Source organism: Ovis aries, chromosome 17, assembly GCF_016772045.2.
Source record: "Ovis aries strain OAR_USU_Benz2616 breed Rambouillet chromosome 17, ARS-UI_Ramb_v3.0, whole genome shotgun sequence".
In the NCBI taxonomy this organism is placed as follows: domain Eukaryota; kingdom Metazoa; phylum Chordata; class Mammalia; order Artiodactyla; family Bovidae; genus Ovis; species Ovis aries.
The window spans coordinates 6,226,617-6,249,470 of record NC_056070.1 but is presented as its reverse complement, the minus strand read 5'-3'; the positions used below and the strand labels follow the sequence as shown (position 1 = coordinate 6,249,470).

The window sequence follows — 22,854 nt, the reverse complement described above, 5'->3', positions numbered from 1 at the left end:
GGCTGGGCCGGGGCCCTGCTCCCCTCCCCACAGCTGGCACTTCATGGCTCAGCTCCTGTGACCTTGCACCTGCTCCGTGCACTGGCTGAGCCCCAATCACACAGTCAACTTGAATTTCCTGCCGTTTTCCGCCCCCCGTTCCTCTTGGCTATGCTCCCCGTGGTCCCCAAAGCTGCTGGCTCTCATGCCCGGTTGCCCACAGACTTCACCAGGCCCTCCCTTACCAAGCCCGTCCCACTCTGTCAGGCTCAGGGGCAGCTACGCCTTCTCCCTCAAATTGGCCAGGAGGCTCCAGCCTGCCCTGCCAGGCCCAGGGTTTCCATGTAGAAACTGGAGTAGAAAGGTCAGACTGGAAAAGACAGGGAGGGAAGACAAGCGGGCAACAGACGCCACAGGGGCTTGGGGACCTGAGGGTGCTTGGTACTTGACAGGCAGCATGAAAAGCGAAGGAAGCCAACGCTGAGGGCTCGTGGGCTCCACGCCTCCTCCTGGGAGGCAGGCGCCGCATTTACAGCTAGACACTGAGGGTGGCTCACCGAGGCCACGGCTGATACCAGCCGCGTGGCCTTGCTGGTGCTGCGCACACACTCGAGCCAGAGGCTGAATGCGCATGGGCAGCTTCTCTGAACGCACAACTGTTCGGACTCATGTATCAACACACACCTGTCTCGCCCGCTCCGCTCCCGCAGCCCATGGCCGTGGTGCTCCCGCGGCAACGACACCCACCCAGATGGGTTCTGCTTCCCTCCAGGGTCCTGCTGGCCCTGCCACCCACCTGTGTGTCCCCGATGAGCCCCGCACTGCTCCTTCTCTCCCTCTCGACCCTCTCCTTTCCTTCTCTGCCACCCACGCTCCCGGTTCTCCCCTTCTTGCCTGCCCACGCTCCACGGGTAAAGTCCAGGGCGGCTCAGGCTCCTTCCGCGGCCACAGTCAGCCGTGTCCTCCCTGACAGCTCTCCTTCGCTCCAGCGGCTTCCAGTTCCATCTACACGCTCCAAGCCCACCATCCACTTATCCCAGACTGTGCACGGCCTTCCCCAAGGTGCTGCACCGGGGACCCCCTTGGGCTGTCTACGCACGCTGGCCCCCACGCCCGGGCACCCTGACTGCTGGGCGTCTGGTCTGGCCCCAGTCACCCCCACTCAGGCCAGCTCAGCTATCCCTACCCCTTCTCAGGAGGTGTCCTGCCCCTTCCTCTTGGCCACTCCCACTGGTTCCCAGGGCCTGGCCTCTGAGGGAGCCTCGTTCCCCCTCCTGAGGGTGATGCCCTTGGCTTGGTCCCTTTTTGTGTATTCATGGGTGGCCGGGCACAGCTGTGGTGCAGCAGGATCACAATGAGCTGACTGCTTTCTTACAGTCGAGACCAACTCTTCATTGTTTTCATCTCAGGCCTCCAGCCCAGCCCAGCACACAGGCCAGGGTGGGTGGTCAGAGACCCGAACACACCAACAAGCTTTCAGATGTGCAGGGGAAGGCGGACAGCCCTGACATTCACAGGGAAGGTCTGTGTCTCGTCAGGAGATGGGGGCGCGGCGGGGTGGGGAAGGACAGAACCTCGGCCCTCAACTATTTCAGCTGCTTCTGGACACAGAGATCATGACAAAAGAAAATGCCCTCCCCAGACCCCACTCACCTCTCACTGACGGCAAGGTTCTGTTGCTTTAAAAAGCCCAGGAAAGTGTTGAGGACCCAACTAGTCACTTTTTTGGGCTCTGCCCTAGTTTCTTTGATCACACTTTGGAAGAACTCCAGTAGGCCAACTTCATTCTGTAAAGAAAGAAAAAAATAAAATTATATAAAACCTCCCCAAAATGGAAGATCAGCATTCTGAAACTGCCACCCTCTGCCTCCCCTGAGACGTCTCCTGGTACTTCCCAAACACAGAGGTGTCACCAGAGAATTCTGACAAAGTGCTTTAAGTAGACAGCAAGGTTGCCACCCCTACTGCTGCCACCCTGCCTTTACACAGCACCGTGCCAAAGGACGAACGCACTGCAGACGCCTGGGCTCTGCGGCCCACGACAGCGAAATCCACCACCCTAACCCCGCGACCCTCGCCGTGTCTGCTGTGTGCGGCCACAGCCTTCATCCTGGAGCAGTATGTCCTCTTTCCAGGCCTGTCTCCTCTCGGAAGTCCTAGCAGCTGCTAGAATAAGAAGGTAAGACAAGCAGCAGACAAAAAGGAACAGAAAGAATACTCTACTTCTGAAAACTCAAAAGTGGATCGTAACTGCGTTCCTCTGCGTATCACTCCAGAAGTGACGGAAGTGGTTTTCACGTGGTCTCAAAATGAGAAAGGACATGGGCATGGGAACCACTTGGGGTGGGAGCGCCAGGCCCGGCTGACCCCGGCGCTCACCATGCTCCAGGAGAATGACCGCAGCCTGGCTCCTCATGGACGCGTGTTGGCAGAGGCCCCTCCCACTCTGGACACCAGTTCTGTGAGCCAAGGGCCGCGCCGCCCTCTCTCTCTGTGACCAGAGCTACGTCAGTGCTAGATCACGGCGGCTGCCTAATCAGCATCAGTGGATGAATCAATGTCTTCCACTGCCTTGTATTAAAAAAAAAAAAAATCACACACGAATGTTCATCCTGCATCATGCCACGCTCACCTTTAAATATTGGGATTGCTACAGTTTATTTACTTGGCTGCACTAGGTCTCAGCTGCGGCACGAGGGCTCTCAGCTGCAGCATGTGGAGTGCAGTTCCCCAAGCAGTGAGCGAACCCAGGCCCCCTGCACTGGGAGCTCGGAGTCTCAGCCACGGGACCACCAGGCGAAGCGCCATGGAATTGCTACAGTGACGCCTCAGATGAACCCCCAAGTCACTCATCAAGGCATACGCTGCGGCTAACTATCCACCCCGACGGGTCTGGCAGAACAGGGAAACCTGGCTAAGCCTACCTCTTATTTTTCAATAAGGAAAATAAAAACACCTTCTACATACATCTGGGAGAATGAAGTTTCCAAATGCAGAGGAAACACAATTTAAGTTGCAAGTTTCCCCTACCTGCTGAAATTCAAATCAAACCACCCTTTTGAAATATCCTTTTTCAACTTTATATGGCAGGTAAGGCTCTCACCCTCGCCCCTTTCAGAGAGCCTTCATTAATCAAAAGAACATCCTAGAAAAATACAATACTGGGAAGAAGCAAGACGCACTAACCAAAGTGCTCTCAATGTTTTGTAGCTGCTATGATATACACACAGGCCTGCAGTGGCTAAAATAGAAATTCCATAAAAAAAAAAAAAACACACACCCCACTACGTGCCCTTCATAACAGATGCATTCTCTGGTGACAAGCCTACTGAATAATCCCATAATCACCTCCTGAATCTCTTTTCAAGCTGATGCTGTTATTCTGCTCATGCTAAACCAGGGCAAAGGCCACCCTGGCAGCCAAAGGTTGACTACAGATGAAGGCAAATCCAGACAGCATGAAGAGAAAAGTTCTGCTTAACTTACGGAAAAGTATTCAAACTTCCACAACGGCACACAGACCACTGGGGAGGGAGGAAACCGTTATCTGGCCCCTATCAGACAAGCAGGATTCCCTTTGTTCTAACTCCGACAGGCTGGCCCGCTGGTGAAAAGAGCTGTCAGGAGGAGGACTCTGCTTTGCCAAGGAAAGGTTTTTTCTAAACCCACCCAGAATTACTGCACTTGAACTCACAGGCCTGGCTGAGTTGCTGGGACGTGATGAGTATCTATTCCTCTACCCTTGGGTGGTTTTTTATCGGATGGATAACACGGCAAGTCAGATTTCTGTCTGTCTTTTCCTGTCACTGCCGTGAAGCAGTGTCTCGGAGCTGGAGCAGGGCTTCACTGGGGATACGTGGGTTCAGCTCACGATCTGTAGGCGACGGGGAAGGCTGTGTTCGCGGTGGGGTGAGCTGTGGGTGGCAGGGCTATGGGAGGCTGAGCTGCTGCTGCCAGAGTGACGGGGGCATGCAAAGTCACACGTGGGCTGCCCACTTGTGCTCTTCACAGCAGAAGCCCTCTATTCAGAGGAAAAAAAAAAAAAGCCACATAGCACTCTAGGTAAGGCCTTGTTTTTCTGTGAGATCAGCAGATGCTAATAAGCTTGGCGCGGATCTCAGAAGGCCCTGTGAATGCAGCCATGAAGCCATCTGGTTTTTGCAGGGAAACAGCAGACCAGTAATTCCTTGACATGGAAATCGTATTAAGAGCAAAGCAGAAAGGCCAGTGCATTAGGGGCCCCTTAACATCCTTCGCAGAGGCAACAAGCCAGCACGAACCACCTACCCCACATCGGATCGAGCTGGAACTCAGCTGCATAGGGCATCAGGCATGCCGGCTGACTGCAGCTGGAACTTCCTGCAGAGAAAGCCCAGGTGGCAGAGACGACTGGTCCTGGCTTTTGTGTCATGCCAGGCACTGTCGACCACTTTGTGAATGAGAAGCATCTTTTCCACATTTTAATCAAATTTCCCAAAGCATTCCATTCTATCCAGAGCCAGTGCCAAGCCAGGCTCTCCGTCACAGACGGGAACCCTCCACTGCCAGGGAATCTGCCTGCTGGTCATTGCTGGGACACGGCAAGGCAGGGGGGTACCTTGCCTCCTTTGCTGCTTTGGGAAGGAACCCCATCCACCCTTGCAAGGTGCCTGAAAGCCAACTTTTCAGTCTACCTTCAGAGATGACAAGATGCCAGGAGTCTATCCTGTTGGAACAGATGAAGGCTGATTTTGCAACTGCCTTCCTGTCCTAAGTCACACACCCTGGGTGCCTGAAGACAGGGCAGGATGAGGCTGGACTATACTTAGAAGGAGAATGCAACCCGAGAGAGACAGCTGGCTGGTGGCAGAGGCGGGGAAGAGGACACAGAGCACACGCCATGGAACAGCTGGTTACGTGGCAGGGAGTGAGCCCAAGCTGGCCCCACTGCGGTGGCAGGGACTGAGCCCCAAGCTGGCCCCACTGCGGTGGCAGGGACTGAGCCCCAAGCTGGCCCCACTGCGGTGGCAGGGACTGAGCCCCAAGCTGGCCCCACTGTGGTGGCAGGGACTGAGCCCCAAGCTGTCCCCACTGCGGTGGCAGGGACTGAGCCCCAAGCTGGCCCCACTGCGGTGGCAGGGAGTGAGCCCCAAGCTGGCCCCACTGCGGTGGCAGGGACTGAGCCCCAAGCTGGCCCCACTGCGGTGGCAGGGACTGAGCCCCAAGCTGGCCCCACTGTGGTGGCAGGTAGTGACCCCAAGCTGTCCCCACTGCGGTGGCAGGGACTGAGCCCCAAGCTGGCCCCACTGCGGTGGCAGGGACTGAGCCCCAAGCTGGCCCCACTGCCTGAATACCTGCTCCATCGCCAGCCATGCGAGGGGGCTGCCTCTGCTGCCAGTGATGCTCATGGTAGTTCCAACTGCAACAATTAGAGGAGCTTTCTCTACACTAACGCATCCAACCCCAACACGGACACAAGAAACCAGCAGGGCTGGGACTCTGTACCCGTCCCACAGGTTCCGATGCTGCTACTGGAGGACAGTCACACCCCGTCTTCCTGGGGACTGAAGCTGAGCACCCACTAGGGCTGGGTACGACACACAGCAAATTGCCCATCCAAAGAACATGTTTCCCTATCATTTTCATTGTTTTGAGAGTCGCCAGCTGTTCAAAGGTTCTTAGCATAGTAAAAATGTCGCAAAGGCCCTTAGCAAACTGCTTAGAAACCAGGAGGAGAAAATGGCAGGTTCGAGTGCTGCTGTTGCCAAGGCTGTCTAAACCCCGTGGCGCTCTCTACTGGGTCTGACACACACTGGCTCCCAGACTGGGGGACAACAGCGGCACCCCCTTCCTATTCAGGGCTTCCGCGGCTGGGAGGATGACTGGTGTGCCTCCACACCCTCCCCAGAGAAGTTAGGGGGCATGCGCTCGTGGACGCTGCCTGCTTCAGCAGCATCCTTGAGGCTACAAAACAAACCCCGTGGCCACTCAGAGTGTTGGTGTCAAGCTCCTCCTGTTTCCCTGCATTCTAACTACTTCGATGTGGGTGACCAAGGCACACGTTTATACCTAACTGGGCAGGCGGGGCATTTCAGACTCCTTCGTGATGACGGCTACTCCACTTCTTCTAAGGGATTCTTGCCCACAGTAGTAGACACAACGGTCATCTGAGTTAAATTCACCCACTCCCGTCCATTTTAGTTCTCTGATTCCTAAAATGTCAGTGTTCACTCTTGCCATCTCCTGTTTGACCACTTCCAATTTACCTTGATTCGTGGACCTACCATTCCAGGTTCCTATGCAGTATTGCTCTTTACAGCATCGGACTTCCATCACCAGTCCCACCCACAACTGGGTGTTTGTGCTTTGGCTCCATCTCTTCATTCTTTCTGAGGTTATTTCTCCACTGATCTCCAGCAGCATACTGGGCACCTACGGACCTGGGGAGTCCATCTTTCGGCGTCATATATTTTTGCCTTTTCATACTGTTCATGGGGTTCTCAAGGCAGGAATACGGAAGTGGTTTGCCGTTCCCCTCTCCAGTGGACCACATTCTGCCAGGCCTCTCCACCATGATCCGTCTGTCTTGGGTGGTCCCACATGGAGCGGCTCATAGTCTCATTGAGCTAGACAAGGCTGTGGTTCATGTGATCAATTTGATTAGTTTTCTGTGATTGTGGTTTTCACTCTGTTGGCCCTCTGAAGGACAGGAATAAGAGACTTATGGAAGCTTCCTGATGGGAGAGACTGACTGTGGGGGAAACTGGGTCTTGTTCTGATGGGTGGGGCCATGCTCAGTAAATCTTTAATCCAATTTTCTGTGGATGGGCGGGGCTGTGTTCCCTCCCTGTTGTTTGACCTGAGACCCAACTATGATGCTGTTAAAGTGCTGCACTCAATATGCCAGCAAATTTGGAAAACTCAGCAGTGGCCACAGAACTGAAAATGGTCAGTTTTCATTACCATCCCAAAGAAGGGCAATGCCAAAGAAAGTTCAAACCACCACACAATTGCACTCATCTCACACGCTAGTAAATAATGCTCAAGATTCTCCAAGCGAGGCTTCAGCAATACGTGCACTGTGAACTTCCAGATGTTCAAGCTGGTTTTAGAAAAGGCAGAGGAACCAGAGATCAAATTGCCAACATCCACTGGATCATCAAAAAAAGCAATTCCAGAAAAACATCTACTTCTGCTTTATTGAATATACCAAAGCCTTTGAGTGTATAGATCAAAACAAACTATGGAAAATTCTTCAAGAGAAGGGAATACCAGACCACCTGACCTGCCTCCTGAGAAATCTATATGCAGATCAAGAAGCAACAGTTAGTTAGAACCAGACATGGAATAACAGGTTCCAAACTGGGAAAGGAGTACGTTAAAGTTGTATATTGTCACCCTGCTTATAAGTTATATGCAGGATACATAATGAGAAATGCCAGGCTGGATGAAGCACAAGCTAGAATCAAGATTGCCGGGAGTAATACCAATAACTTTGGATACGCAGATGACACCACCCTTATGGCAGAAAGTGAAGAACTAAAGATCCTGTTGATGAAAGTGAAAGAGGAGAGTGAAAAAGCTGGCTTAAAACTCAACATTCAAAAAGTAAAGATCATGGCATCTGGTCCCCTCACTTCATGGCAAATAGATGGGGAAACAGTGCAAACAGTGAGAGACTTTATTTTCTTGGGCTCCAAAATCACTGCAGATGGTGACTGTAGCCAGGAAATTAAAAGACGCTTGGAAGTAAAGCTATGACCAACCTAGACAGCATATTAAAAAGCAGAGACATTCCTTTGTCAACAAAGGTCCGTCTAGTCAAGGATGTGGTTTTTCCAGTGGTCATGTGTGGATGTGACAGTTGGACTGTGAAGAAGGCTGAGCGCCGAAGAATTGATGCTTCTGAACTGTGGTGTTAGAGAAGACTCTCGAGAGTCCCTTGGACTGCAAGGAGATCCAACCAGTCCATCCTAAAGGAGTTCATTGGAAGGACTGATGCTGAAGCTGAAGCTCGAATACTTTGGCTGCCTGATGTGAAGAACTGACTCATTGGAAAAGACCCTGATGCTGGCAAAGACTGAAGGCAGGAGGAGAAAGGGGACCACAGAGGGTGAGACGGCTGGATGGCATCACTGACTCAACGGACATGAGTTTGAGCAAGCTCTGGGAGTTGGTGATGGACAGGGAGGGTCGCAAAGAGTGGGGCATGACTGAGTGAGTGCACTGAACGGGGCGGGTCATGAAGCTGTGGTGGGCGCGGCTGGCAGCCTGGGGACCCACAGCTGCGACTAAGCGGCAGCAGTGCCCGCCGGGCGGGGCTCTCGTGCGTCACCGTGCAGAGGGGTGCTCCTACGGAGAAGATGGTCCCGAATCTGCACATAAACTCTGTGCTGCCCCACCATTCCTGCGAGCCCACGCGCTCTTCCAAAGAGAGAAAAACAAAACACAGACCCAGCAACTTAATGGAAAATGGCCCTGAAAAGCACATCAATGCTAGTTCTGGGATAAGACAGACATCAGGCAAGCATGCCCCAAGAGAGCAGTGGTTCCCGGGCAAAAGCGCAAGGCACAGCCCCAGGGAGGACAGGAACGTGCAGTGGGAAGGGCCCGAGTCCAGAGGTGAACGGGGCCTCCCACTGCTTCTCATGGAAACAAGCAGTGGCTGTGGAAATCCTTCAAGGGGTGAGGGAAAGAAAACCAGACTGATTCAGAGGAGTCGTCATTGGTGGAAATCCAAAGGTGGCTAGTGGGTGGTGTGACGCTGGCACAGGAGCACCGCTCTCCACTGAGAGTCAGGAGGGAGCCGGAATCCTGAACCACCACTCCACCTTTAAGAACGTGGGCGTCTGCAGCTCTGAAAGTGACCCCAAACACCGACGGTGTGCCCTCTGGTATGACTCGGAGAGTACATGCTTTCGGGGGCGGGGAGAGTTTATAGTCCTATTGTGTCCAATTTCCACCTCTGGATCACATTCCCAGAGGGCTTGGGGACCCTTAACATCTGAATAAACCCTGGTCCCAACAATCTCACCTGTGTTCTGTTCGTAGCGAAGCCAGAAAGTGCACACATCCGAGCTGGACTCCCCTTGCCCAGGGACAGCTGGCTGTGAGGTTCCATTGTCTGTGATGCACTCACTCTGGGAGGGATGTGGAGGGAAACCACCTGGGGAGCCGGACTTTCCCTTGGACAATCAAAATCAAATAATTCAGGTAATAAAAGCTGACAGCAGACAAGCATAATCAAATACTGGGAGAATGAGGCGCAGAAAGGATGTTGTCAAGAAATCAATTCTGATGATAATCAACCTTCAGTGAGCCTAAAGCCAGTGCTGCCAAAATGCTCGTGACACGGAGGAAACCTGTGTAACTCAACAGCGGTCTTCTGTTAACTGTCCCAGAATGGAAACCAGCCCACAGACGGGATATGAGGCTTCAGGATAGGCTTGGGGACAGAGCCCCTGACAGTCCCCAAGCCTGGCGCTCAGACGGCTCTGCGCCTGGTGGATTCCACCTCTGAAAGCCCCGTGGCGCCTGCACTTGAAATGAATGAGCTAACTGTGGGTTTTGCAAGAGTGAAGTTAGAAGACGTGTCTTTTGATTCGACTTGAGCGGAACAAAATAGCGGCTATTTTTTCTGTGCACAGACTGTGAAAGCACCCTTAAGTTGGCAAGCACTGGATGTGATTTCATAAACTGAAGAATAAAATCAATTCTGAAAATTGCATGGAGCTCAAAAACGGCGAGCGACAATGTTGACCAAATGGATTTTCCTTCAGCTGTGGTCCGATGGCGAGTCTTCTAAGTCTGGGCAGTCTAAAACTAGTCAATAAGGTTGCAGATGCTTTTTTAGTTATTAGCTTTAAAGCAGTATTACTTATGGGATATACAGATATTTGTCATGGGAAATTATTTTATAGGCAATTCGTCCAGACAGAAAACCAGGCCATTTCAAGCTAACAAGAGACCCCGAGCAAAACTCTCAGAAAACAGTCCATCTGACAACCAGCCATCGTCATGATATCTCCTGTCTCTCTTTTCCTTGGAGACACCGTACCCTTTCCCATGATGTCAGAAACAAAAGACTATGGCTTTAAATGGGGACTAACTGGCTGGGCAAGGAAGTTGTTCAAAGAAAACCATGTGTCTTGAGACTGCACACAGACAGACAGACTCAAGGCGGCAGAAGTCACTGACGTGGAGGGTCACAGCTGTATCTCCCTACAGTCTCGCCGAGCCTCGGGTAGGCTGTCCCCAAAACTCTGCCCTGCGCTGGATGTGGCAGCAGCTATCTGCTGCCCTTTCCCTGGGAGCAGCATGTTCCTGGCTGTCTGTGTGGCTGCAGGCAGGTATCCTAGCCTCCGTGAAGGCACTACTGTGCCTGCCATCTTTGGGGCCGAGTGTCCCGCTCCCCTCCCCTTTCCTTTGGGGAAGGAACAGCTTCAGGAAGCTTCTCAGTGCCCCCCTGCCCCACAACCATCAGAGGTGAGATCTGGAGTCAAGAGTGTCTGTCTTGACACGTGGTTGCCGAAGGGGAGGAGGGAGTTGGGGAGGGATGGACTGGGCGTCTGAGGTTAGCAGACGACAACTGTTATACACAGAACGGATGGACGACAAGGTCCTGCTGAAGGAACAGCTCAGGTATTATAGTCACTGCCCTGGGATAAATCTTAATGGGAAAGAGAAGGTATACATGTGTATAACTTTGTCAAAGTGACAGTCACTTTGCTGTACAGCAGAAGTGAGAACATTGTAATCAACTATATTTAAAAAAAAAAAAAGCGTCTGTCTCAGTGTGTTAATCTTTCCTGTAGGGCTACTCAAGAGAGTTAAACATAACACAGAAAAGATGAAGCTCTTACATCTGAAAACAGCATAGGGTGCTGGAGGAGGAAATGGCAACCCGCTCCAGTATTCTTGCTGGGAAAATCCCACGGACAGAGGAGTCTGGCAGGCTACGGTCTATGGGGTCGCAGAGTCGGGACACGACTGAGCGAAGAAACACAGGGCACTGTGGTGAGTACAGCAGGCTCTCAGGAGACACTGAATTGGGGCTGCTATGCCCATTCTGCCACTGAAATCTTTCACAACAGATATCATGGAAATCTGTCCACGAATTCATACACAGCCAGCCAACCAGAGAGCTCAGATGCGTTCTCACCAACTACATTAGGCAAAACTGTCCCACAAACACCATACACTATGTGGAGGCCCTTCTCAAATAGTCCGTCAGGTTGGGACAAGTACCCAAGGCACAAAGTCTAAGAAACAAAATAAACAGAACTGTGGGAGAGCTTACATTGCTTTTCTACTTGGAAAATGAACAAAATTTCTGCTTTCCACTGGAGTTGACTGATTTTCACTAAATTTAGCAGGCAGCACTTATGTTTATTTATAGGGCAGGCTGGCATCTTAAAAACCAAGAGGGGTGGGAAAAAGGTTTAAATGGACTGACATTCTATGACTTTCTTTCATGAAGCCTCAGCGGGGCTAGATAAAGTATTAATACCCACACAAGTGAACAACTGTTTTCTCTATTCGGTGACTCAAAACAGCAATGAACTTGAAACAGGACTCCCACCGGGCCCTGGGGCCCACTTCTGTCCAAACAGGCAGGAGCTCAGAAGCGGGCGCCTGGGCCCTGGAGTCAGCTCCCCTCAGGCCTGGCGGAGTCACTTGGTGGCTCACACTCAACCTCAGCGGTGGCACTTCCTCACCAGAAAAATGGGGAGACGGACGGCAGCACCGCAGAGGGTGCTGGGAGGACGGACTCCATTAGAAAGTGGTCCACTTTTGGACCTGGAACCGCGGAATCTGCTGTTAGCTAACGGCCGCGACTGACCCCGAGCTGCCTATCAGGCCAGTGACAACAACTCATCTGGATTCCCTGTTCAGCAAAGCAGGGTCTAGGAAGAGACATCCCCACAGAAATCACCTTTTATTATCTGCTAAAAAAAAGGCACCTGCACATATGACCGCTCTCACAATTACTCCTGGACACACTGACTCAGAGAAGGACTCGCTCTGCTACTGGGACCTCTCATTTCTCTAGAATCCTAATGCCTCGACCTCACCCTCCATACGTCCATTCCTTACTCCTGACAAGTGAGGTCAGAAATCTGGGAGTCTGACACAGAGAGGAGAAAAAGGGGAGCTCACTAGGCTGAAGCTCCAGATGGGACACGATACGCTTCATGAGGAAGAAACACTCACGCCGGGTACGGTGAGAGGGGTTATCAGGCGGGCTTAAGAGGCAACATGAGAATGCGCGCTTGATTCCAAAGTCCTGAAGAAACAAGTTCTTTAGGAGCCAGGGGCACAGTCACCGCATGCGGCCTGATTGAGGCGGAAACCCCAGGCTTCTCCCCGCCAAGCTCAGCAACACAGGTACCACCCTGATTTGTTGGGCTGTCAAAAGGGTGCTTTATGTACCTGACTTTGGGAAACAGGGACACTTTATCAGGAACGCTGCTTTCCCCAGGGCTTCACGGGTACTGTGAGAATCCCATTCATCCACTCATCTGTCCATCTGTTCACTGATGCCTACTGTGCGCCAGACTTTGTGGTGGATGCTAAGACAGACTATATTAGAGTTTTGTAAATGCCAAGGAGAAATTATTACCACACAATTCAGTGCTCACCACACAGTACAGCGACAAGGGCAGAGCTGTATAACATAGGGAAGACAGCCACTATTACAATAAACGGAACACACCCTTGAAAAACCGTGAATCACTATATTGTACATATGTAACAAATAACACTGTATATCAACTACACTTCAATTAAAAAAAATTAACAGTTAAGCTCTGAAGTTGTTTTTTTTTTTTTAACCGTTAATGGGTAAGGATTGCATCACCAGTAAGGACTGTATGCTTCATGCTTAATTTAATCAGTGACCCAAAGGCAGGAGCATGGAGTCAGAGCTCTGCAGAGCACACCTCCACCACGCTACTGATTTAATGAATACTCCCAGGCACTCTTTAAATTGAAAGATGGTTCATTAGATTGGTGCATCTGCCCTTCTCAGCAATCTGTTGTGTTTCTGAGGAAGTCAGGAAAAAAACATGAACATACCACTTTCGGGCATGTTATGAGTAACTCAGCTTCCAATGATTACTAAGTCATCAACAGCTCAGGGTGCCTAATTTGAGGAAAAGAAATCGTCTGAATCATCCTCCTTCCATATTACTAGTTCTCTTCTCATTTGTCTTGAAAATTTCAAGTACTAGCCATTAAAAAAAAATACTGCAAAATGAATCACCTAATACATTATCTGCAAGCAGTCTTAATACATCAAAAACAAACAAAAAAAAACAAAAAAAAAAAAAAACAAAGCTCTTATGAAACTGGCTTAAAAGCCAGCACCTCCTTGAGAGTTTTCCCCACTTGTCCCATCAAGGTCATCACTACCTCCGCGGGGCTCCTGGCCCACATCATGCATCACACATTTACCATCTACTGCAATCTTCCCTGGAGGCTGGTTAGCTGAGGTGTCATATATACATGTTCTTGAAAAGCAAAGAAAACAAATCAAAAACGTGTCTCTGTCCCCATCTCAGGACCTGCTACATAGAAGATGCTAATAAAAGGGCTGAAGTGAATAGACAAAAATACGTTTCTATAATCAGGGCTTATACATCTGGTTCAGTTCAGTTCAGTCGGTCAGTCGTGTCCGACTCTTTGCAACCCCATGAATCGCGCAGCATGCCAGGCCTCCCTGTCCATCACCATCTCTCAGAGTTCACTCAGACTCACGTCCATCGAGTCCGTGATGCCATCCAGCCATCTCATCCTCTGTCGTCCCCTTCTCCTCCTGCCCCCAATCCCTCCCAGCATCAGAGTCTTTTCCAACGAGTCAACTCTTTGCATGAGGTGGCCAAAGTACTGGAGTTTCAGCTTCAGCATCATTCCTTCCAAAGAAATCCCAGGGCTGATCTCCTTGCAGTCCAAGGGACTCTCAAGAGTCTTCTCCAACACCACAGTTCAAAAGCATCAATTCTTCGGTGCTCAGTCTTCTTCACAGTCCAACTCTCACATCCATACGTGACCATAGGAAAAACCAGAGCCTTGACTAGATGGACCTTAGTCGGCAAAGTAATGTCTCTGCTTTTGAACATACTATCTAGGTTGGTCATAACTTTTCTTCCAAGGAGTAAGCGTCTTTTAAGTTCATGGCTGCAGTTACTTACCATCTGCAGTGATTTTGGAGCCCAAAAAAATAAAGTCTGACACTGTTTCCACTGTTTCATCATCTATTTCCCATGAAGTGATGGGACCGGATGCCATGATCTTCGTTTTTTGAATGTTGAGCTTTAAGCCAACTTTTTCGCTCTCCTCTTTCATTTTCATCAAGAGACTTTTTAGCTCCTCTTCACTTTCTGCCATAAGGGTGGTGTCATCTGCATATCTGAGGTTATTGACATTTCTCCTGGAAGTCTTGATTCCAGCTTGTGTTTCTTCCAGTCCAGCATTTCTCATGATGTACTCTGCATAGAAGTTAAATAAGCAGGGTGACAATATGCAGCCTTGACGTACTCCTTTTCCTATTTGGAACCAGTCTGTTGTTCCATGTCCAGTTCTAACTGTTGCTTCCTGACCTGCATACAGACTTCTCAAGAGGCAGGTCGGGTGGTCTGGTATTCCCATTTCTTTCAGAATTTTCCACAGTTTATTGTGATCCGCACAGTCAAAGGCTTTGGCATAGTCAATACAGAAGAAATAGATGTTTTACTGGAACTCTCTTGCTTTTTCCATGATCCAGCAGATGTTGGCAATTTGATCTCTGGTTCCTCTGCCTTTTCTAAATCCAGCTTGAATATCTGGAAGTTCATGGTTCATGTATTGCTGAAGCCTGGCTTGGAGAATTTTGAGCATTACTTTACTAGCATGTGAAATGAGTGCAATTGTGCGGTAGTTTGAGCATTCTTTGGCATTGCCTTTCTTTGGGATTGGAATGAAAACTGACCTTTTCCAGTCCTGTGGCCACTGCTGAGTTTTCCAAATTTGCTGGCATATTAAGTGCAGCACTTTCACAGCATCATCTTTCAGGATTTGAAACAGCTCAACTGGAATTCCATCACCTCCACTAGCTTTGTTCATAGTGATGCTTTCTAAGGCCCACTTGACTTCACATTCCAGGATTTCTGGCTCTAGATGAGTGATCACACCATCGTGATTATCTGGGTCATGAAGGTCTTTTTTGCACAGTTCTTCTGTGTATTCTTGCCACCTCTTCTTAATATCTTCTGCTTCTGTTAGGTCCATACCATTTCTGTCCTTTATCGAGCCCATCTTTGCATGAAATGTTCCCTTGTATCTCTAATTTTCTTGAAGAGATCCCTAGTCTTTCCCATTCTGTTGTTTTCCTCTATTTCTTTGCATTGATCACTGAAGAAGGCTTTCTTATCTCTTCTTGCTATTCTTTGGAACTCTGCATTCAGATGCTTATATCTTTCCTTTTCTCCTTTGTTTTTCACCTCTCTTCTTTTCACAGCTATTTTGAAGGCCTCCCCAGACAGCCATTTTTGTTTTTTGCATTTCTTTTCCATGGGGATGGTCTTGATCCCTGTCTCCTGTACAATGTCACCAACCTCATTCCATAGTTCATCAGGCACTCTATCTATCAGATCTCGTCCCTTAAATCTGTTTCTCACTTCCACTGTATTATCACAAGGGATTTGATTTAGGTCATACCTGAATGGTCTAATGGTTTTCCCTACTTTCTTCAATTTGAGTCTGAATTTGGTAATAAGGAGTTCATGATCTGAGCCACAGTCAGCTCCTGGTCTTGTTTTTGTTGACTGTATAGAGCTTCTCCATCTTTGGCTGCAAAGAATATAATCAATCTGATTTCAGTGTTGACCATCTGGTGATGTCCATATGTAGAGTCTTCTGAAGGCCAGGAACGGCGGCGGAAAGGAGATACCCCTCATCCAAGTTAAGGAGTAGTCACTGTGCTTTGCTGGAGCAGTGGTGAAGAGATACCCCACGCCCAAGGTAAGAGAAACCCAAGTAAGATGGTAGGTGTTGCAAGAGGGCATCAGAGGGCAGATACACTGAAACCATATTCACAGAAAACTAGTCAATCTAATCACACTAGGACCACAGCCTTGTCTAACTCAATGAAACCAAGCCATGCCTGTGGGGCAACCCAACATGGGTGGGTCATGGTGGAGAGGTCTGACAGAATGTGGTCCACTGGAGAAGGGAATGGCAAGCCACTTCAGTATTCTTGCCTTGAGAACCCCATGAACAGTATGAAAAGGCAAAATGATAGGATACTGAAAGAGGAACTCCCAGGTCATTAGGTGCCCAATACGCTACTGGAGATCAGTGGAGAAATAAATACAGAAAGAATGAAGGGATGGAGCCAAAGCAAAAACAATACTCAGCTGTGGATGTGACTGGTGATAGAAGCAAGATCCAATGATGTAAAGAGCAATATTGCATAGGAACCTGGAATGTCAGGTCCATGAATCAAGGCAAATTGGAAGTGGTCAAACAGGAGATGGCAAGACTGAACGTCAACATTCTAGGAATCAGTGAACTAAAATGGACTGGAATGGGTGACTTTAACTCAGATGACCATTATATCTACCACTGCGGGCAGGAATCCCTTAGAAGAAATGGAGTAGCCATCATGGTCAACAAAAGAGTCCAAAATGCAGTACTTGGATGCAATCTAAAAAACGACAGAATGATCTCTGTTCGTCTCCAAGGCAAACCATTCAATATCACAGTTATCTAAGTCTATGCCCCAACCAGTAACACTGAAGAAACTGAAGTTGAATGGTTTTATGAAGACCTACAAGACCTTTTAGAACTAACACCCAAAAAAAGATGTCCTTTTCATTATAGGGGCCTGGAATGCAAAAGTAGGAAGTCAAGAAACACCTGGAGTAACAGGCAGATTTGGCCTTGGAATGCGGAATGAAGCAGGGCAAAGACTAATAGAGTTTTGCCAAGAAAATGCACTGGTCATAGCAAACACCCTCTTATACATCTGGAAGTTCACTCTAGTGGCAGAAAACGAAGAGGAACTAAAGAGCCTCTTGATGAGGGTGAAAGAGGAGAGTGAAAAAGCTGATATGAAACTCAACATTCAAAAAACTAAGATCATAGCATCTGGTCCCATCACTTCATGGCAAATAGAAGGGGAAAACATAGAAGCAGGGACAGATTTTATTTTCCTGGGCTCTAAAAATCATTGTGGACAGTGACTGCAGCCATGAAATTAAAAGACACTTGCTCCTTGGAAGGTAAGGTATGATAAACCAAAACAGGGTATTAAAAAGCAGAGACATCACTTTGCCGACAAAGGTCCATATAGTCAAAGCTACGGTTTTTCAGTAGTCATGTGTGGATATGAGATAAAGAAGGCTGAGCACCAAAAAACTGATGCTTTTGAACTGTGGTGCTGGAGAAGACTCTTGAGAGTCCCTTGGACTGCAAGGAGATAACACCAGTCTATCCTAAAGGAAACCAGTCCTGAATATTCATTGGAAGGACTGATGCTGAAGCTGAAACTCCAATAATTTGACCACCTGATGTGAAGAACTGACTCATTAGAAAAGCCCCTGATGCTGGAAAAGTTGAAGGTGGGAGGAGAAGGGGACAACAGAGGATGAGATGGTTGGATGGCATCACTGACTCAATGGACATGAGACTGAGTAAGCTCCGAGAGTTGGTGATGGACAGGGAGGCCTGGCGTGCTGCACTCCATGGGGTGGCAAAGAGTCAGACATGACTGAAGCAAGGAGCCGACTCAGTGGAAAAGCCCCTGAAGCTGGGAAAGACTGAGACAAAAGGAGAAGAGGGTGGCAGAGGATGAAATGGTTAGCTAGGATCACCAACTCAATGGCCATGAATCTGAGCAAACTCTGGGAGATAGCGGAGGACAAAGGAGCCTGGCGTGCTGCCCACATGGTCAAAGAGTTGGACACGACTTACCGACTTAATAACAACAAACGACAACAAAACAGGGCCTTAAACTATGAAAAAACCAGAAACTCACTCACTTGCCACCATCCGCAAACATTTCTCCAAGGCCTCTGCGGCTGAGGCGCTTGAAACACACAGAAGTGGAGCCTGGGACACAGACAGGAACATGTGTCTGCTTCAGAGAACTTGCTGGAGGTGAACACTATCTCTAGGGCTGAGAAGCCTCGGTTTGTGTCCTCTTTCATCCTTACAGAATTTGGCAAATACATTACAAAATGCAGGACTAGAACTTAGCATTCAGTGTTCATTCTGAAGTTGATTTCAAGTGGGCTGGAAATTCAAGATGGTGGGGAAGGTGTGTGAGACTAAAATTCGGGGTTTGTTAAATCAACTTGGGAACAGTGTGAATTCTAAGAGGTTTCAGGTTAAAAGGTGTTCTGAACAAGCTGCTTGCTGGTTCACACACAGGCTTGGCGTTCAGCAGTGCTGACACGGCGAGCGGATGGGACAGTCCTTGCCAGAACAAAACACACCAATTAATAAAGAATTAGAATACACCGACACAATTGCCACAGAGGTGTGGGTAAGATACAACAGCAGTGCACGGGAGGTGGCGAGCCACTCCGCCTGCAGTGTGAGAAAAGAACCTACCATGTCTGACGTGGTGAACAAGGCTGCCTGTGAGTCTTATACAGACGCCTACTACCCTGAAGACTCTTGGGACGCGTGTGTCTTCTCCAGGTCGATCTGACAAAACCGAGTTTTCTATACTCTGATTCTTTTCAAATGAGCTGATTTATGGACGATAAACAGACTCATTCATTCAACAAGCACTCGCTCGCCTACCATGTACCAGAAACGGCAGGGTTTTGTCACTGAAGTGTGTAAATATATGCACAAACATGAATATCCTAACATCCCTGTTCAGTTCCCCCTCAATCACAGTGCAACAGCCCAGACTTCCCAGAGATTCTGTGCTCCAGGCGATGAGTGCGGCAGACAGCCTGTCCCTGAGAGACGCCGCGGAGAATCTCCGCACAGCCTCCCCGACAGACAGCAGAAGACACCGGCGACGCCACACCACTCTCACGGATGCCAGGCCACTTTAACGTGGCGTGACCAACGGAACCGCTGAGCCCCGCAGCCCTAGACAGGATGGAAAATCCCTGAGCACATCTCCACGCTGTCAGGTTCCTAACGGCCCCTTCAGAGGTCCCCTCCAAGGACCGAGGCGTTTAGTCAGTTGGCAGCATTTCGTGCGGAATAAATGTTTCTTCTACAGTCGGTAAAACAACTGTCTGCTTTGTGAGAACCCAACTTCCTGCCAGACCCTGGCATGGTTCAACACCGCCAGACATCCGGAAAGCCTACATACTGGTTTCCTTTGGTCCTGCAGAGAGACAAGTGAAGAGCCATCCGGAACATCCGGACTGTCTTCAAGAAGCCTCCACGGCAGCTTCGAGCAGCTCTGCAAGTCTGCACGCGAGAAGTGACTGACCGAGGAGCCCGCCTCGGGGGTCTTCAGAGGCGCATCCACCCTAGAGGCTGGTGAGGAAGGCGAGCGCCCTGGTTCCCGGTACCGCGCAGCCGCCGCACTCCACCCGGAGCCGCACTCCACCCGGAGCCGCACTCCACCCGGAGCCGCACTCCACCCGGAGCCGCACTCCACCCGGAGCCGCACTCCACCCGGAGCCCCCCGCCCGCCCGGCGGCCGCCCGCCCGGCGGCCGCCCGCAGCCTCTGGCAGGACCCACCAGCAGGGCGCAGCTGTGCTCCGGCAGCATCCCGTACTGTCGCACGAGCCTCTCGCGGGTCACGCGGGGCAGCTCGGGCAGCCGCTCGCGAAGCCTGTCGATGTCGATCACCTGCTGCGGGTCTGCGCCGGGGGGGAGGGACCCTGAGTCGTAGAGCAGCAGCGGGGGCAGGTTGGGCTCCGGCATGAACCTGGGTGCAGAGAGGAGACGGCCTGACTCTCCGTACTGGGCTGAGTTGGAAGAGACAAACTACAGTCGATGTGAAGCTCTGCCTACAGATGCTGCTACGAATAGTTTTTGAAGTCCCACATCAAGTCTCCTGCTTTTCCAGGAACTAGTACTTGCACAAATGTAACATCAGAACCGCCACATCCAGCACTCTCCATGCTTACAGATGAGCACTGCGTGAAAAGGGCGCGGCACAGGGTTGATGCCGCCCTGCTGTTTATAGTTATGGGTCAAGTGCATATTCACAACAGGACGCGGACTGGAAAAAACAGAACCAAATAAGAGCAACTTACTTTTTAGGAAGAAAGGTGATTTCACCCACTTTAAAATTTTCAGTATTTTTAGCAGTTTTTATGAAAGGGAAACCTTCTTTCTTGAGAACTGGAATAAATGGACTTCGCTAAATATCGTGTTGGCGAAAAAGTTTGCTCAAGTTTTTCCATAACATCTGATGGAAAAACCCCAAAGAACTTCTGGCCCAACCCAATAAAATGCAGAAGGTAGGCGAGAGGGAGGGATGACTAGGGGAACACAGAGGGGTTTCAGGGCAGTGAAGCCACTCTGTGTGACTGTAACGGCGCACACATGCCATCACACGCCTGTTACACCCACAGAACAGACGGCATGAGGGGGATCCTAAGGTAAGCTATGGACTTCAGTTACTACCAAGGTATCAATACTGGTTCATCAATTTTAACAAATTTACCACATTACACACTAAGGCAAGATGTTGTAAGAGGAAACCTCTGTGTGTGTGTGTGTGTGTGTGTGTGTGTGTGTGTGTGTTGGGGCGGGGAGGTAAACAGCATACACCAAGAAGTATATGCGAACTCTAATTTCCACTCACTTCTGCTGGCAAACTAAAACTGCAATAAAAAAGTCAATTAAAAAAAATGCGGACGCCGCATCACTGCATCAGCTCTTGTCAAACTAAGGTGTCCTTCCCCTTTCGTCTATTCTAGCATCTAACGTTTTTCCCTCTGCCCATACTTGTCAGAGGGCTTATGCAGAAGCAGGGTTACGCTGAATAAATGGTGGCTCCCAGGTAATAGATCAGAAATGCAAGCAACTCATCACCTCAATGCCAAATCTGTGCTATGAATCAGCCTGACTTCTGAAGGCAAGAGGAAAGCAAAGGGAGGCTTCCCAAACCTCATCTATTAACCCAGGGGAGCAACCTGAAGCGACTGACTCTGCTAAAAGCCAACACCATGCTCAGCGAGAGAGCAGCACCAACACAGCGGGGGCCACACGGGAAAACAGAAGTTTCTTGGGAAGAACAGACCGAACCTAGAGGGAGCACTGTAATGATAGCAAGGCTGACTCTGGCAGACACATGAGAGGCGTCCTTGAGGCGACGTCCACTCTTGGGGTTTATGAGCTGCTTCCCTCCTAAATCACGATGCTATATTCGTTCCTGATCGACAGCAATGGCTATTCTCATATCTTCCTGCACTTCACAAAGTAAAGTGCCAACCTCTACCACTTTGTTGCTCAAACTTTTAACTTTTGCAGTCTGATAAACAGGGGAAGAAACAAGAGGCTGAATTTACCCCAAGCTATTCCTTTTTTAAACTGTGGAACATTTTAAAAACCTGTATTGAAACTGTTAAAGTATTGCTTCCGCTTTGTTTTTGGCTGTCGAGGCACATGGTATCTTAGTTCCCTGATCAGGGGCCACTGTTTCAGTGTTTCCTCCTCCCTGACCAGGAAGGTGAGATCTTAGCCACTGGGCACCACCAGGGAAGTCCCCAAAGCTACTCTTCTCATTAGCTTTGTTTCTGGATCTCATACGAAGTCTAACTTGTTAAACGGTATTACCTGAGATGGGACGGGAACTGCCATTAACATATAAAGTATAACATATACTTTTTTCTACCTTCTTACAGTCCTTGCGTTACTGACTTTGTCACTGAAAGTAAGCACGAGATCAGCCTGGGTCCCCCCCTCAAAGGCCATCCTCTCGGCTCAGTTGGAACAGCTCTGACGAGGTGAGTGCCTAAGTGTTTTCCAGCCATTGAATCCTGTCAAATAAGGTACTCCACGGCTCCCAAATCAAAATGCTCTTCCTCTCAGGACACACATAAACCAGGACCCCTGGATCTTCCACCGTGCAGAGACGACAACAGAAGTGGTTCCTAAAAGCCACCCAGGATCTCTGCGTTGGTCTGTAAGTGGGCCTGGAATACGAGCCAAACAGAGAATGGTATTTTGACAAGAGGAGTAACCACCTGTAGTCTTGTTTTCCTTCTTTGTCTCTCATCGGCACGGTGCACCTGTGACAGTTAAATGAGAAAACATTTAAAAAAGCACTGCAGCCAAGGCTGGTATGTATGCAGACAGGGGTTCGCTACCAACAGGGGAACCAAGCTCCTCTGCCTTCTGTGGGAGACCCTTTCCTGAATACGCTGCAGAAATGATATTAAAGAAAGACATATGTGTAGCATGATAAGTCAAAAAAAGAAAAAGAAATTGCTTCAATGTTTCCAACATTTAACCAGCTCAAACTCCAGGCTTTTGAAATCTTTCCCCTAGTCTTCTGTTAAGTGTATGAAGAAGCGAAAGTGTTACTCAGTCGTGTTCGACTCTTTGCAACCCCATGAACTGTAGCATGCCAGGCTCCTCTGTCCATGGATTTCTCCAGGCAAGAATACTGGAGTGGGTTGCCATTTCCTACTCCAGAGGATGTTTCTGACCCAGGGACTGAACCCAGGTCTCCTGCATTGCAGGCAGACTCTTTACTGTCTGAGCCACCAGGGAACAAAGAATCAGAAAGTTAAGACTCAGAGATAGTGAACAGATAAACAAACCAGCTCCAAGCTTTCTTCCACTTCTAAGCTGAAACTGGTAGGTCAGACAGAATTTAAGGAAGTAAAAATTCTTGGCACAAAGGAGGTAAGCTGGAATCCAGGGAGGGGCCAGGATCTAAGACTCCAAGTCTGCTCAGTCAAGTGAAATCTGTCACCAGCCCT

The 22,854-nt window shown here is 49.5% G+C and overlaps 1 protein-coding gene across 4 annotated transcripts in view; it reads right to left on the bottom strand.

The window, feature by feature from the left end:
• GATB (glutamyl-tRNA amidotransferase subunit B) overlaps positions 1–22,854 on the bottom strand; it is a 97,386-nt gene that overhangs the window by 19,472 nt on the left and 55,060 nt on the right. For 3 of the 4 annotated variants that reach the window (XM_027956240.2, XM_027956242.2, XM_042234934.1), the window contains 3 exons: positions 22,114–22,158; positions 19,655–19,844; positions 1,633–1,766 (listed from right to left, as the gene is read on the bottom strand). In XM_027956240.2, coding sequence (XP_027812041.1) covers positions 1,633–1,766; positions 19,655–19,844; positions 22,114–22,158 — 369 coding nt within the window. The remainder of the gene's footprint in view (positions 1–1,632; positions 1,767–19,654; positions 19,845–22,113; positions 22,159–22,854) is intronic. The other variant, XM_027956241.2, reaches the window with a different exon arrangement.